At 42.0% G+C, this 15,681-nt stretch overlaps 1 protein-coding gene across 4 annotated transcripts in view; it reads right to left on the reverse strand.

Moving 5' to 3' along the window:
- The window catches only part of HEATR6 (HEAT repeat containing 6), a 47,505-nt gene that overhangs the window by 4,069 nt on the left and 27,755 nt on the right, over nucleotides 1-15,681 (reverse strand). The window contains exons 16-21 of one of the 4 annotated variants that reach the window (XR_010318384.1): nucleotides 14,786-14,908; nucleotides 13,270-13,394; nucleotides 12,155-12,251; nucleotides 10,875-11,079; nucleotides 10,410-10,506; nucleotides 8,420-8,524 (exon numbers count right to left, since the gene is read on the reverse strand). Coding sequence is in view for 3 of the 4 variants with exons in the window: in XM_064271391.1 (XP_064127461.1) it covers nucleotides 7,953-8,524; nucleotides 10,875-11,079; nucleotides 12,155-12,251; nucleotides 13,270-13,394; nucleotides 14,786-14,908 (1,122 nt within the window). In the remaining variant the exon portion in view is untranslated. Of the gene's footprint in view, nucleotides 1-84; nucleotides 8,525-10,409; nucleotides 10,507-10,874; nucleotides 11,080-12,154; nucleotides 12,252-13,269; nucleotides 13,395-14,785; nucleotides 14,909-15,681 lie in introns of those variants that run through there. The other 3 variants (XM_064271391.1, XM_064271390.1, XM_064271393.1) reach the window with 3 other exon arrangements.

Raw genomic sequence — 15,681 nt, forward strand, 5'->3', positions numbered from 1 at the left:
CTGAGGGAGCAGGAGATCAGTGGGATACAGACCCCAAATTCTCATAAAAAGACCATACTTAATGGTCTGACTGCGACTAGAGGAATCCCGGCGGCAATGCTCCCCAGACCTTCTGTTGGCACAGGACAGGAACCATCCCCGAAGACAACTCATCAGACATGAAAGGGACTGGTCAGCAGGGGGGAGAGAGATGCTGATGAAGAGTGAGCTAATTAAATCAGGTGGACACTGGAGAGTGTGTTGGCAACTCTTGTCTGGAGGGGGGATGGGAAGATAGAGAGAGAGGGAAGATGGCAAAATTGGCACGAAACGAGAAACTGAAAGGGCTGACTCAATAGGGGGAGAGCAAGTGGTAGAAGGGAGTAAGATGTATGTAAACTTACATGTGACAGACTGATGGGAATGGTAAATGTTCACTTGAAGCTTAATAAAAGTTAATTAAAAAAAATCTGTGTGCTTTAAATGAATAGTTCTTACATATTTTAACAGTTACACTGACTAAACAAACCTGCCTTTGTTAATTCAATTTGGTAACTTGTTTTTAACAATCACAAAGCTCCTGGCACTGTGCTGGATTCTATTGTGTATATAAAAGAGATTTCAACAAACATACATTGAGCAACTAATACACACAGGAAGGGTAGTACCAACGGGAAGGAGGCAGTGCCTCTGCCCTTAGGAGGAGCAATTAATGAGTCACACAAATTACCTTGATCTCTCTAAGCCTTAGTTTTTTCAACTGTGTAATGGGATAATATCTACTTCATACAATTGTTGGGGAGAACAGAGTGTCTTAAATTATAGCTATTATGATCTAACTCAGTCCTTACAATGATAAGTGAGTGGATATTAGTAACCCAGGGTTACAGACAAGGAAACAGGCTCAGTGGGAGGTGGGGTAGTGCAGTGGAAAGAGCATAGGTTTTGTAGGTGAATCCACCTGGGCTCAGATCCTGGCTTGGCAATTTACTAGCTATGTGATCTTGGACAAGTTACTTAATCTCTTGGAGCTTCACTTTTGGAATCCAAAAAAATGGGAATACTATAATTCACCTCAGAGGGTTGTTGGGAAGATTAGATAATACAGGTGAGGTGCTTTGGCACAGAACAGGTGGTTAGAGAGGTAAGTTCCTTGCCCAAAGCTGCACCGCTAGATTCAAATCCAAGTCTGATTGACCTCTAAGTCCAGGATCTCCTTACCGTATCATCCTGCTGACTGGATGAACATGTTGAGGGGAAGGACAGTAACAGAACAGCTTCCAGGAGAGCTTCAGTCATTTATAAGCAGCCCACTTCAGTTCTCCCTCACCCACTTCCAAGTTCTGTTTTAATTAAACAATTTTTATACCAGGCACTCAATAAAGAAGGTGCTACGGACAAAGAGTAGCCCTGGTAATGCAGTCGTTAAGAGCTCAGCTGCTGAGCAAAAGGTGGCAGTTTGAATCCACCAGCTGCTCCTTGGAAACCCTACAGGGCAGTTCTACCCTGTCCTATATGGTCACTATGAATCGGAATTGACTCAGCAGCATCAGGTTTGACTTTGGTATGGACAAAGAAGGAAATGGCACCTATTTCCCAATCCCCCACTGTCTCCTTCCTGGTCTCAGAAGAGGACATTGTCATGGACTGGCATGTTCCCCTGGTTGGATGGGATTTGCAGTGGCTATCACATTAATGGTTTCCTAAACCTTGGCTCTGCTGGGTGGGGTTGCATTTTTCCTGCTCTGGGAGAGCTGGTGACATAACAATGGGTGTTGGGACATTATCTTAACTGGGTGGATACTACACCAATTCCAACAGCCCCTGTCAATGACCAGGGCCAGACTTTCCCTGATTCTTCCTTCCTCTGTCCCTCTCCCCCTTCACCTGTCTGTCAGAACAGAGTCTACTCTTCCCAGCTCTATAAGAAGTGAGGGGCTTATTATTTATTAGCTTATTTTCCTAGGAAATCATATTCAGAGGAGTATGTAGGTACCATTAGCTTAACTGTTTTACTTTACTCAGGAAAACAAGTTTAATATGTGAAAACTTTTTTTTTTCCTTGCTAGGTCTTGCTAATTAGTTATCTTTGATTCAGGATATATTTTACATTAAGGCATACTATCTGAACCTTTAATGTAGTTGGTATAACCCTTGCTTCTTTCCAAGAAAATTACAACAAAATTTCTGCAGAAAAGTTCCTAGTTCAAAGGCTATATTGTTTTCCTTCCAAACCCCAGGGTTAGATAATCACACACAAAAATTTAAGAAATAGTCTATAGACACATCCAAGTAGAAACGCCCATAGGTAGCTGAAAATATAAGACCTGAATTCAGGGCTAAAAACGTAGACTTGGGAAGTGGTGGGTAAAACTATTTGCATTGATGCTGTCTTGGTTGGGGTTCCTCCAGAAACTGACTCTGAGAGAAGGATTTGAATGCAAGCAGCTTATTTGAGAAGTGATCCCAGAGGGGAGGGGAGGTGGTGCAGCCCATAAAGGGTCATTATTGAGCCAGCTACCACTGTGGACAATAAGTGAACTGTCGGAGCCAAGGTGGAACTCTTACCTCAGAGCTCAATGACGCCAAACATTTTCCTCCTCTCTCCTACAAAATATCTGTGACCAGTCCCTTTGCTTGTACCCCATATTTCTCTGCTTTTTTTTTTTTTTTACCTAGCTTCTCTTCCTTCTCACCTGACTCAGAGGAATGGATGTTCCCTTTTTCTTACAAATGCCTCCACTTCAACTCTTGATCTAATCCCTTCTCGTCACCTCCAAAATCTCACTCCATCAGTGGTCCCCTGCCATTTTCCAGCTCCTTCTCCACTGACTCCTCTCCCTTTGTCCTAATCCTTCCACTTAGGGTTTCTGTGCCATTAGGTTTCTGTTTTCTCCCTTCTCCCTCCTTGCACTAAGGCTTTTCTCAGAGGTGAATCTGTCAAGCACTTGACATATGGTCTATACACCCTCATTTTAGACACAATTCTATCATAATTTGCTTCTAAAATTTTCTCATCTCTACAAAATGAGACTAATAGTATCTATTTAACAGCAAGGATTAGAGGTTAAATAAATGTCTAGCACAGGGCCTGGTATAAAATAGGCACTTAATACATGGTAGCAACTAATACCACCACTAAGCTTTATTATTAGGGTTTGCAACCCACAGATGATTAGAAACAGAAAATTGTAATAAAGAGGGCTGACGGAGGCAGGTGGTGAATACTAGCAAGAACTGACGGCTGACTCAAGCAAAAGAGAAAAGAAGGAAACCAAAGACTCAAAGAAAAAACTAGTTTACAGGACAAATAGTCTACACAAACCACTGCCTCCTCTACCCTGAGACCAGAACTAGATGGTGCTCGGCTACCACTACCGACCGTTCTAATCTGGGCCACAATAAATGAACCTAATAGAATGGGAGAAAAATGTGGACCAGAACTTCAAATTCATAAAAAAACAAGCAAACAAACAAAAAAATCAGATCTACTGAACTGGTTGAGACTGGAGGACTCCTTTGAAACTACTGCCCTGAGATACTCTCTCAATCTTGATTCGAAACGAACCCAATGCCACCTTGTAGCTAAATAACAAACTGGCTCACAAAATAATACTAACCAAAAGTAGTGACCTTTAAAAAACCCACCTATATAAGACCAGTCAACAATTACTTTAAAAGAAAGATGAGAACGTAAGGGAGCAGGGAAACAAGATTAATGGAAATGAGACCAAAAAAAAAAAAATCTTTTTTTTTTTTTTACAACCAGAACGGAAATAAGGAGAATGTTCACACAAAATGTTCCAAATATAATCAGTGTCACTGAACAACTTGTGTAGAAATTGTTGAATGGGAACTTAAACTGCTGTGTAAAACGTCACCAAAAAAAAAAAAAAGTGGCAGCCGACAACTTGACGCTGAGGAAGAAAACAGGAAAGTTCTAAAAAGCAGACACAAGAACTCTAAAAAGCAGACACAAGAACTCAAAAAGCGTAGCAATTTGGGACCATTTTGCATAAGAAGTCTGTTTGCCTTAATAGCTCTGGAGGCCTTCCAGTCTTAAGGGACAGTCGCAGTATCGGGTGTTTTTAAGAACGACAACTGCAGTTAGTAAGAAGGACTAGTTCTTCAATCTTCACAACATTTTCATTCGGAATATAAAGGGTTTGTCGTAAATGTTGACACTAAATGTTCGACAACAACGAACGGCAGTTGACACTCCCAAGCAAAGGGTGATGCCAAGCCCTATTCAGTCAAGCAGCCAGGGGCAGGAACATTCTTGTCTAGTTGGTCACCTGATGCTGAACTTTCTGTTTTAAAGGCCAATAATTAAAGAATTTGGGACTAGCATGAGAATCAAAGAGCAGTGAGATGAAGAGAATAGGACGCACACACACAGACACGCGGGAAGATAAGAATGTAGTCAGTTAGCACCCACGGGGAAAGGATGGTTTGATTATCCGATCAATGGTGCAGGGCCAACTGGCTAATTGCTTGGAAAGTCAGAAAATTACATTTCTGCCTCAGAGTGTACAACAAAACACAATTCTAATGTTTATTAGAGTTACATGCAAATCAACAAAAACTGGAAAACAACATCCAGCAACAGATAATTGGTTAAATTGTGGCATATCAATACTATAGACAACTATCTAGTCATTAAAATCATGTTTTGGAAGAATATTTAAAGCTCATGACATTAAGTAAAATAGTAGTCTTCAAAAAAAGTATATAGCTTACGATCACAATTTTGTAGACTAATTCCCACAATGTATATGGGAGTAGGCACCCACCCACACACAGACATACACACACACATCTGGAGTGTTTGAGTCCACCTGTATAGTATATGCTTATACTCACATACATGTGTGTCATGAAAAAATGTCTAGAATGAAACATCAAAATGTTAATAGTGATTATCTCAAGGTATGAGGGTAATTTTAGCTTAACGTATTGCTTTGTTTTTTCCAAATGTTCCACAACACAGATTTATTATTTTTCTAACAACAATGCTAGTTATAAAATTAATCTATGATGACTCTAATATTAAAATATTTTAAAATAATTTCTTTGGCAAAAGAAAGTGTAAACCAGCTTGGGGAGCATATTCCACGAAGGCTGGGAGTCCCGTTGGCCAAGGAGCCCTACTTTTCCCTAATACTCCATCACAAAACGACTAAACATGAGTTTACAAACTCTTCTGGAACTTGGCATCATGTGTAGCCCGTACTTGTCTGGGGAGGAAACCTGCTGGCCCAGTGCTGGCAACCTGCTCCTGTGGCAGGTTAGTGCAGGAGTGGCCCAGGTGATCTCATCTCCATTTCCAGGAGAAAAAATAAAGTGAATGGTTAGCATCTGCACAATTAAAATTTTTCGCTTATAAAATTTTCTTAAAACTTTTGATGCCTGCAGTTACTCTGATATGTTAGAATCTAGTATGAGACTTTATCACATTTAGTCCTGACATATTTAACTTTAAATTACATACATTTAAAACATCACCATTTCAGTATGCACACGTTCTCAAATGAAGACCACAACAGCCTGGGTCTCTGTTTTTCACTAGTTCTCCCGGTGATTCTGAAACACACCAGCTTGCGACCCACTCTTGTTGCACGTTCTAAAGTAGAGGGGCTCAAACTTAGTTGTCATTAAAATCCCTAGTCCGGGTTCTAACATTCCCAATGCCAAGACCACATCCCATAGTACCTAACTCAGAATCTGGAGGTGTGGCCTGTGTATCTGTATTTTTTTTAAGCTCTCCTGGTGATTCCAATGTGCAGCCAGCTCTGAGAACCAGTGTTCTAATGAGAGCAATCAGATACACAGGAGCTGCAGTTCCCGAACCTGGGAAACAGTTGTCAAAAATGCGGAGTCTGAATGACTTTATGTTCTCTGTCTCCATCTGCTGGCCATTCCACCACATTGCAATAATTTACCTACACAATTTGGGTATTTGAGGCAATGCAGCTTCTTTAAGTTTACAAAAACAATCAAAGAGAACCAAGAAGAGCTGAAATTTTAGAAAAATACACAATATGCTCTTGTAAATAACAGAAAGGTCTAAGAATTATGATTTTATGGCCCACACGTACGAAGATTATAAAAACGTGGAGGAAAAATGTAAATTATAAGATGGTATCTTTGGCTTAAGATTTTCACCCAAAGGAAGGGGAGGCATGCCTCTCTGGGAGTCTTCCTAGATCTCCTAGCATATGTGTAGAGTTTGAAATAGTACACTTAACATTATAATACAATTTTACATTTGGAAAACGAAAGAAAAAGGCCCTTCAATCTTTTATCCTCTTAATACAAATAACACAAGATAGAGTTTCAAGTAACGGGTAAATTCACTGGCGTTGGAATCCAAAAGCCTGGTTCAAGTACAACTCTGCTACCTCCTAACTCTCTATTCCTGCAGGTCACCTACATTGTTTTTCTGCTGACTGTATCTGTAGAATGGGGATAACAACAATAACTGCCTCAGAGATTGCTGTGGGGATGAAGTGCAATAATGAATTTAGGAGCAAGGCGCAATGCTTGGTAAGAAAAGGCAGCCAATAAACGTTAGTTATTACCATGGTGCTTACGTAGAAGGTAGACCCTATCTTTCAGGTACCAGTGATTCGTGGGGGAGGAGGTGGTTTTCATTCACTCAAAAGATATATCTAGTCCTACCATACCTGGCACATCCTTGCCCCGCCCCTAACCCCTGGCAACCACTGACGTATTCTTGTCACTATAGTTCTGCCTTTTCCATAGTATCATATAAACATAATCACACATTATGTAACCTTTTAAGACCGGCTTCTTTCATTCAGCAAAACGCCTCTGAGATTCCTCCACGTTGTTATGTATATCAACAATTAACGCAGCATTCAGTCCACTGTATCACTGTACCAGTCTGTTTATCCATTTACCCACGGAAGGAAACTTCAGGTGGTTGCTGGGCTGTGGGGAGGCACGTTCCAGAGTTGGTACTTGGGGAGCTCAGTGCAGCAGCTATTTACCAACCTGTACGGAGCTGTTTCAGTCCCTTAGCAACTGGTGCAGCTGTACACTGCAAATTGGCTGAACATCCACTCTGCCTACAGCTTTCTATAAATGGCAACGTGATAAAAACAGAAGACTCTGCACCCTACTTTTCATTAGTTTATTATAAAAAAGGAAAATAATTCCCAGAAACACAATATAGAGATAAACAGCTGCTGCTGAGTCGACTCGGATTCATGGTAACCTTACGTACAACAGAAGGAAACTCTGCCTGGTCCTGTGTCACCCTCATGATCACTGGCCTGTTCGAGGCCATCACTGCAGCTACTGTTGTCGGTTCATGCCACCAAGGGTCTCCCTCGCCCTGCCGGCCCTCTCCTTCACCAAACATGATGTCCTCCTGCAGCAACTGATCCCTCCTGATGACGTGTCCAAAACAAGTGAGTCGGACAATGTTCTGTTGTGTCCATAAGGTTGTCATTGTCTAATTTTTGGAAGTAAATTGCCAGGCCTTTCTTTCTAGTCTCTTAAGTCTTGAAACTCGGCTGAAACCTATCCACCATGGGTAACCCTGCTGATACTTGAAATACTGGTGGCATAACTTCCAGCATTACATCAACACACAAGCCACCACAGTATGACAAACTGGCAGATATTCTATCGATTTTTTTTTCTGAGACTAAATACTCTTCCCAGCCCCTCTCCCCACATCTGCTTGGTCTACACTACAACCTGGCTCCTTAGCAGCTGGTGGCACGGGTCAGAGGTCCCAACCAACCAGAACACGGCCAAAGCAGGGGAACCACTTTCGTAAGTGGCTGAGCCCTTTGAGAAACCTTTAAATAGCGGCTAACTCATTCTAAATGAATATTGGGTGGACTGTTTTTCTGCCCCTAAGATTAGAGCCCACATATCAGGTGCCTGAGTGCGGGTCTTCCTAGTACCACACTGGACATCCAGAAAGTATGGTGAAATGCTCAGCGATCTGTTAACCCAAGGAGTGCCACTTGTGATCCAGCTGAGTCTAAATAAACAGTCAGGATATCTTCTAAGTAGCCCATGATGGCCCTTTTGGCTGTGTCTCCAGCCAGTGCCTGGACGCTGCCTATGTGCTCCAGGGCCGCCTTTACCATTTGGTCTCTTTCCTGCGGGCTGTGGGGTGTCCCGGTGTCATCTCCTTCAGCTCCTGATTTTAAAAACTGTAGGATATAGGACTGGATCATGTCCCCATTCTGTTCAAGGGCTTCTTTGATGCAGGGCAGGTCTGAGGCGCTGGCCAAGCTCAAGAGGTGAATCAGAGCCTGGCAGATTTGGGTCCGTAGGCTGGCACAATACTTGAATTCCAAAAAGTCTGTGGTGTCTTGGCTCTTCTGTAAGGCTGTGACCAGTGCATTCCAGATCTGTGTGTACTGCTCAGTGGACCCATACTGCTCTCGCTTGCCTGGGATGGAAAGGGCAGTGGCAGATTTGATGCGCACTTTGAAGTTCTTGCATGTCGTCACAACCGATGTGAGTGCACTGTAGGCCCGGGAGGTCCACGAGGCTGATCCTAGAAAGGATCCGTAGTCATTAAATCAAGTGAAGGCTTAGATACAAGTGGGGGCATGGGGACCGAAGGAAGTATATACACTAGTGCTCCAGTTAGTCATTTCCTGTTTTCATTCTTACAATACTTCTATAGAATCAGGGTGGTGAGTGACTAACTGTGCGACCCTGGGTAAATGGCAATGTACCTGCCCCCAGGCCTTCCCTTTCCCTAGACCAGCTAGCTACCCTAAATAGGTAGCCTCTGATGACCTAGAAGAAGGCTTCTTTTTCCCCTTTGGGAAGATGGCCTCCGGAGAGGGGTGAGGTTTGGTGAGGGGAGCATGGACTGAATTGTAGCCTCTGAGCAGTGCGCAAACCATGTAACTGCAAGCGGCAGCCTTGGTCACGGCAGTAAAAAATACGCCCTCCCCCTCCCACTGGATTAGCATCCAGACACTGCTCTGGCCATGCGAAGTCATGCATTTTATCCCAAAGAAAGAGAAAACTTCTAATTCTGAGAAGATGCGAGATTTCTGTGTTTTCTCTCTTCCTGCAGGCCCCAGGAAATCAGCCCACCCTTCTCACCTGTCACCACTACCCACTCCATTTTGGGGGGTCATCATTCCTCAAGATGGACAACAGTGGTGTAGAACGCAGCTTCCCTAACTCTATCAGCCCTTCCCAGCATTTTTGTTCCCTTCAAGGATAGGCAAGCAGGCCCCTTCCATTTTGTGGATGTTACTGCCATTTACAACAGGCTACCGTTGGAGGTGCTAGAGTCTCTCATACACTGTCCTAATCACCGTCCGCCGTCTATTTCCTGACTCCCTTTTCTTAGGTGGTTCCTCACGCCTCTGCCACTGGATTCTTTTCAGTCCATCAAACCTTCTGCCTCCTTAAACCCCCTTCTTCCCCTCAGTCATGCACTCCCCTTTCTTTAGGTCAGCTTCTCTCTCTCCAGTAACCAGAAGGCAAGGATCACACAGGGTAAGGCAGGAAACAAGCCTGCAGTTCCCTGGTTTCAAGGACTTCTTGGCTCTCCAGGAGGCAGACATCCACCTCAATGAGCTCCAACCCCACGTAGGATAGGTCACCTTAAGTGATTTCCTCACTGGAAGAAGCTGTGAGGTTATTTCTCTAATGGCTCCCAGCTGACTGGTCAGCCTGGCCACTTTCAGAAATGAAAGGGGAGCAGAGTGAGGGTCCCCTAATCTGATGCATACGTCGCTGGTTCAGAATGACTGTCTCCTTTCCAGGAACGCACACCATGTATCAAATCTTGTCACAGAGACAAATGTGTAAGAAAAATGCTGGCATTTAAAGTACATGGGATTTGGAGGTGATGACCCATAAGCATAAGCCGCTGTTAGCTACTGAGTGTAGAGCAATGTGTACATTACTCAGAGACAGAGGTCCTCCTTACAGCAGCATTCCACTTCTCTACCAAGGCTCACAGAAGACTTCCAATTTGTATCCTCTTTATTCCATGCTAGTTTTTTCCTTTATCTTATCCTGATTATTAAAATAATATACACTCATTGTAGAAAATTTAGAAAACGAAATCAGAAAAAGTCCTACTCATCTTCCTATCCACAGGCAACCACTGTTAATAATTAGGCCAGTTTCCTTTTAGTCTTTTTTTTCTGCCTATTTATTGAGATCATACTGTAGAAAATTTCATATCCTGCTTTAGTTTGCTTAACATCAAAAGTATTTTCCCATATTACCGGAAATTCTTTGTAAACACCATTTTAAATGGCAACAAGATATTCCATTAAAAATACACACACACACACACACACATATATATATAATGAATAAGGAAGACCAAAGAATTGTTGCCTTTGAATTGTGGTGTTTGTGAAGAATACTAAATATACCACGGACTGTCAAAAGAACGAACATACCTGTCTTGGAAGAAGTACAACCAGAATGCTCCTTGGAAGCAAGACTGGCGAGATGTGTCTCATGTACTTTGGACATGTTATCAGGAGGAACCAGTCCCTGGAGAAGGGCATCATGCTTAGTAGAGGGTCAGCAAAAAAGAGGAAGACCCTCAACGAGATGGACTGATACAGCTGCTGCAACAATGGGCTCAAGCATAACAACTGTGAGGACAGAGCAGGACCACGCAGTGTTTCATTCTGCTGCACGTAGGGTGCTATGAGTCGGAACTGACTCAACGGCACCTAACGACTACAACAATGCATGAGGATTTATTAACCATTCCTCTGAAGTTGGGCATCCAGTATGTTTCCATTGTTCCTAACACTGTGATAAACACCACTGTGACAAGCATCTTTAACAACAATGTAAGACTGGTGTGTGCTATCCAAAGAGGTCCTCCCCAAGAGAGAAGGAAACTTTCTTACCTAACGGAAGAGCAGGATTTTTAAATACATTTCCCAACGCATAACAAGCATTCCATCGGACTTTCATGGCAGCCTCAACTAGAACAGTAGAAATTAGGGCCTGGATAGACTCCTCGATGATTTCAGTAAATCTGGGTTTTTCTATATGAGATGGCTGCAGAAAATGAAGCAAATTTCCAAGGGCCCGGACTGCATTACTCTTTACCTAGAATAAAATGTAAAAGCATTTGAAACCTGTTTTGCCAGAGATGTTTCAAAAACCAAAATTTCAGCTTTAAAAAATGCCCGAAGTCCTAGACTTCTTAAAGCCAGAAAGCTAGTGAAAAACGTACACCATAAAGGTGGCAGAGATCCACTATTTGCCAGCTCTTGGAACTCTGCAAAGTCTTGTCTGGTGACACTGTGAACCATCCTACAAAAACTCCTCTCCCTGATTTTTTTAGTGCTTAAGTGGACCTCCGAGATTATCTAGTCCATCTTCCCCATTTTAGAGAGAGGGCTGCAAGGCCCAGGGTAATAGGACAACACTGGTCCATAGCAAGACTAGGAGCAGAAGGTAGACTTTTCTACTAAAGATTCTCTGCCCTTGCGGCCTATTAGAATCATCTTGGGAGTTTAAAAAAACAAAACAAAACAATTCCCAGGCCCCAACCCCAGAAAATCTGATTAAATTAGTCTGAGGGGGGCTTCCAGGGGATTATTGGGTTTTCAGTCCTTGATATGGGTCATATACTGGGCTAAGTGCTTTAACATAAGGCATCTCAGAGTCCAGTGAGGTATATGTAACTATTTCCATGTTATAGGTGAGAGTACTGAACCTCAGAGAAGTTACATAATGCAGCAAAGCTCTCCTAGCCAGGGTTTAAATCCATGTCTACCTGATCTTAGAGCCCAGGTCTGTTTTTTAAACTCATTTGTATAATGGGCTATTCAAAGCCAAGGGCTCATCTTTCTAACTTGTCAATTCTACTTGAAGATTTTTTGGGGAAAAATATAGATTAATATTAATCTATTTAATTAATCTTAATGTTAAAACAAACATGGATATTATGGAGTACTATTACAATGGGTATTGTTTGTTTTCACGAAACAGGAGACAGTAAATAAACTGTAAAGGTGTGGCGTGGCCCCCCCTCTACCCCTAGAGGATAGCTTCAATCTCCTTGGAATAGGGGTAAATTTGGTGGGACAGTTTGAGGAACATCACACTCCAGGCTGGGATAACACTACAATACACTAAGTATCTAAATGAGAAATACGAGGTTTTGCTGAGATTCTACCTTGTCTTTATCCTTGGATGCTTCTATAGCTGATCGCAACATTTTCAAGAGCAGGAGGCCAGAGAACTCTTCCTGGAAACTTGGGTCTGGTGTTTCCCTACTCCACCAAAAGCAGGCGAAATATGTAAAAAAGTAAAATCCATGTATATATAAAATGTATTCACTTAGTGTAGCTAGAAGAACTTCAAGAAAACAGCTCAACAAATCTGTTCAGATTATACCAAGAACTTGCAGTTTATACCTTCTGACCCCGTAGGCCCACGTCTAGGAAAGCATGCAGAAGAACATTTCAAAATGGAGATTTCATGCACAAAAAAGTTCACTGCATATAAAAGCCTAATGCTATAAACAGGCTAAATGTTTAATAACAGAAGAATCGTTAAATAATTATCGCACAGGCATAGATAGTGCAATATTACATGATAATAAAAGTCCAGAAAACAGGAGGATGCTTGTACATATTATATGTCAGAGTTAACAAAAAGCAGGACACTTGTGTGTCCACAACTGCCTTTGGGGAGGGAGCTACAGGGTCAGAGTAGGAGAAAGCCTTTACACTAATATCTCTTTGCATTGTTTAAAAAAAAATTTTTAACCTGTGGATATATGACTTAAAAAAATATAAACACTATATTTAAAAAAGTAGGACAACCATTACTAAGGTTTTAGATTTCTACTTTTGTATCTTCCACATTTTCTATAACGTGGATATAATACTTATAGCAACACAGCATTTTATATATATATATATATATATTTATCTCTTAATATATTGGAGTCCCTGGATGGTGCAAACTACTAACGAAAAAGTCGGCGGTTCAAGCCCATCCGGAGGCCTGGCAATCTGCTTCCGAAAGATCACAGCCGTGAAAAGCCTATGGAGCAGCTCTAGTCTGCACACGTGGGGTCACCAGGAGCCGGAACCTAACGGCAACGAACAACAACAACTCAGATACGTTCCTAGTACACATTAGGAGTAGCCTGTTAATGCTGTTACTGCAGAGGGCTGCATAACGCGGGAGAATTACTGCCAATTCTTTCGTGTGAAGGACCAAAGATATCCCTTGGGACCTCAGTCTCGTAAGCCCCCTAGGAGAACAAGCTCTGTCACCTACATGTTGATAATCAGAGCGTCCGTCAGATTCCCCAGGGACCAGGCTGCTTTGGCCCGGACGTTCGGAGACTTGTCTTGAAGTGACCTCAGCACTGCATTTGCAGTGTCTGCAACAAATACGACGTCCTAGAAGACAGACGAAGCAGAACAGAACACTGTGGTCCCTTTAGGAGTTCACACTGGCATATTCGAAACTCTCAAATATATTTTCAGATAAAGCTATAATCCTTTACTGCAAATTTCTACTCGGAAATCAAAATTCATTTATTCCACCAACCTACTGTTCTTCTGGTTTATTTTAATTTGGACACACATTAAAATCCCAAGGGAATCTCTCCCACAATTTTGGTATGAGCTTAGGGATTTTGCTCTTGTGAACATCTTGTAATCTGCTACATGGTAGGGAACAGTATAAATCCAATCCCAAAACGTGGGGATAGGTCCAGTCCTCACATTCCCACTTCACCCTTTTGCCAGCCACCCACGTAGCATTTTCTCTTCTACTCTAGCCACCCACAGCTGGGTCAGAGTTCACAAGTTAAAGGGACATCGTCCCTCAGATTGCCAAACAGGCAGACACCAGTTGTAAGTTTGGGGAACCCACATGACACCCTTACTTTCTGACCCACTGGCTCCTAATGCCCCATGAGATTCAGTAATTCTCTGGAACGACCCACAGAAATCACAGGGAGTAAACCTTACTTATGGCCACAGATTTACTATAGCTGAAAATGACATAAATGAATATACATATAGGGTAAGGTCTGGGAGGGGTACCGGCATGCAGCTTCCATGTCCTAAAAGGACGCACTACCCTCCTGAGACCAGATATTATCACCAACCAGGAAGTTCACCTGAGCCTTAGAGCTCAGGGCTTTTTACTGGCCACATCACGTCGTTATGATAGGTTACATCATACCTCCTGAGGCTAGGCAACATCAGACCACCAGGTGGTACCTCTTGGTCTACTCAGTCCCCATTCATTAGCCTCAGATGTGGTCTAGCTCTCAGGAACCAAGAACAAAGGCCAAATTGCTTTCTGTACCTCACATCTGGCCTGTGATAGATATTTTTGACTTCTGTGCTTAGACCGATTTTCACCTTGGGAAACAATGTTCTGACAATGAAATGCATTCCTAAAATACACTGTATGATTATATACTTCTGGGTGAGATAAGTGTGAAGTAAGAGTGAATGCAAAAATAATTTCCTTTTAAGTAAAAGGTATATAACGCTCCAAATTCTTACTATCACACAGCAACATCCTATTTCATTTTTATTTAATCATGCAATAATTTAAGCATTTACTGGGACACTTAGGGTCCCAGGGAGTGTGCTAACTAAAGAATAAATGAATTACAGGCATTACTATATTTTAGTAGCAATTGAGGAAACCAGATTTCAAAGCAATTTAATTTCCTTTTACTGTCCAATTCAGGGGCTCCATCAACATTAAAAAAAAGCAGTGATACGGATTATAAAAGAGACAGAGAAGAGCTAAATAGACTAATTCTGACCTGTCTGAGACAAGGAAAAAGCACGTAGACTCCAAGGGCCCGGGATGTTGCAGCTTTCACCAAACGGTTCTTATTGTCATTCAGCCCAAGCAACATCGTGATGCATAGGATCTGCCTGTCATTCTGCAGTAAGGAAGGGTGACAAAGGAAAAGTGAGAATGAAACAGCTATGAGCCAATGTCTTCAACATGTGACCAAAATATCTGTATTTGAGTCCATATTCAGGAACTGAACACAACTGTGACCCTAAGGCTACCTTTGTTAAAGAGCAAAGGTTCAATTCAGATTCAACCATCACCTAAGCACACACTTTGTAGAGGGTACATGCAGTATCTGTTATCACATTTAATCTGTACAACCTTCTACTTCATTAAAGCTGCTTCCTTTATAAAAGTTCATTTATATAATAAGAAAAATAGATGCAAATGCCATTTAGGACTGATGAAAATTAGCTGTTTGAATACAGTATGTGCTGGGTACCAAGCTAAGTATTTTCACATACTTTATAATATTTCTTACATTATCCCCATCTTATAGAGAGTAAAACGAAATTTTCAGGGAAGTTAAGATAATCAAATCAGAGTACAAGAGTTACGATTCAAAGCTAGGTTTTTCTAACTCTCAATTTTGAAATTATCCTGAAACCTCCCTGACTTTAAAACTTCAAGTGCTCCTCTCACTTGTACCGTCTACCTTCTAAAGCACAGGGGGAAAAGTCTCTCTAGGTACATTACGGTTTACTTTCAGTTTTTCCATCTGCTGCTCCCCACTTCCCTCTCTCCATTCTCAAATAGAGTAAGACCTTTTCCTCACAAATGATGTTGGAGACTGGTACAAGTGAACAAGAAACTCAAACTCTGATGCTTGGAAGCATGATTTAATGATGAACCAGTGCC

Source organism: Loxodonta africana, chromosome 18, assembly GCF_030014295.1.
Source record: "Loxodonta africana isolate mLoxAfr1 chromosome 18, mLoxAfr1.hap2, whole genome shotgun sequence".
NCBI lineage: Eukaryota > Metazoa > Chordata > Mammalia > Proboscidea > Elephantidae > Loxodonta > Loxodonta africana.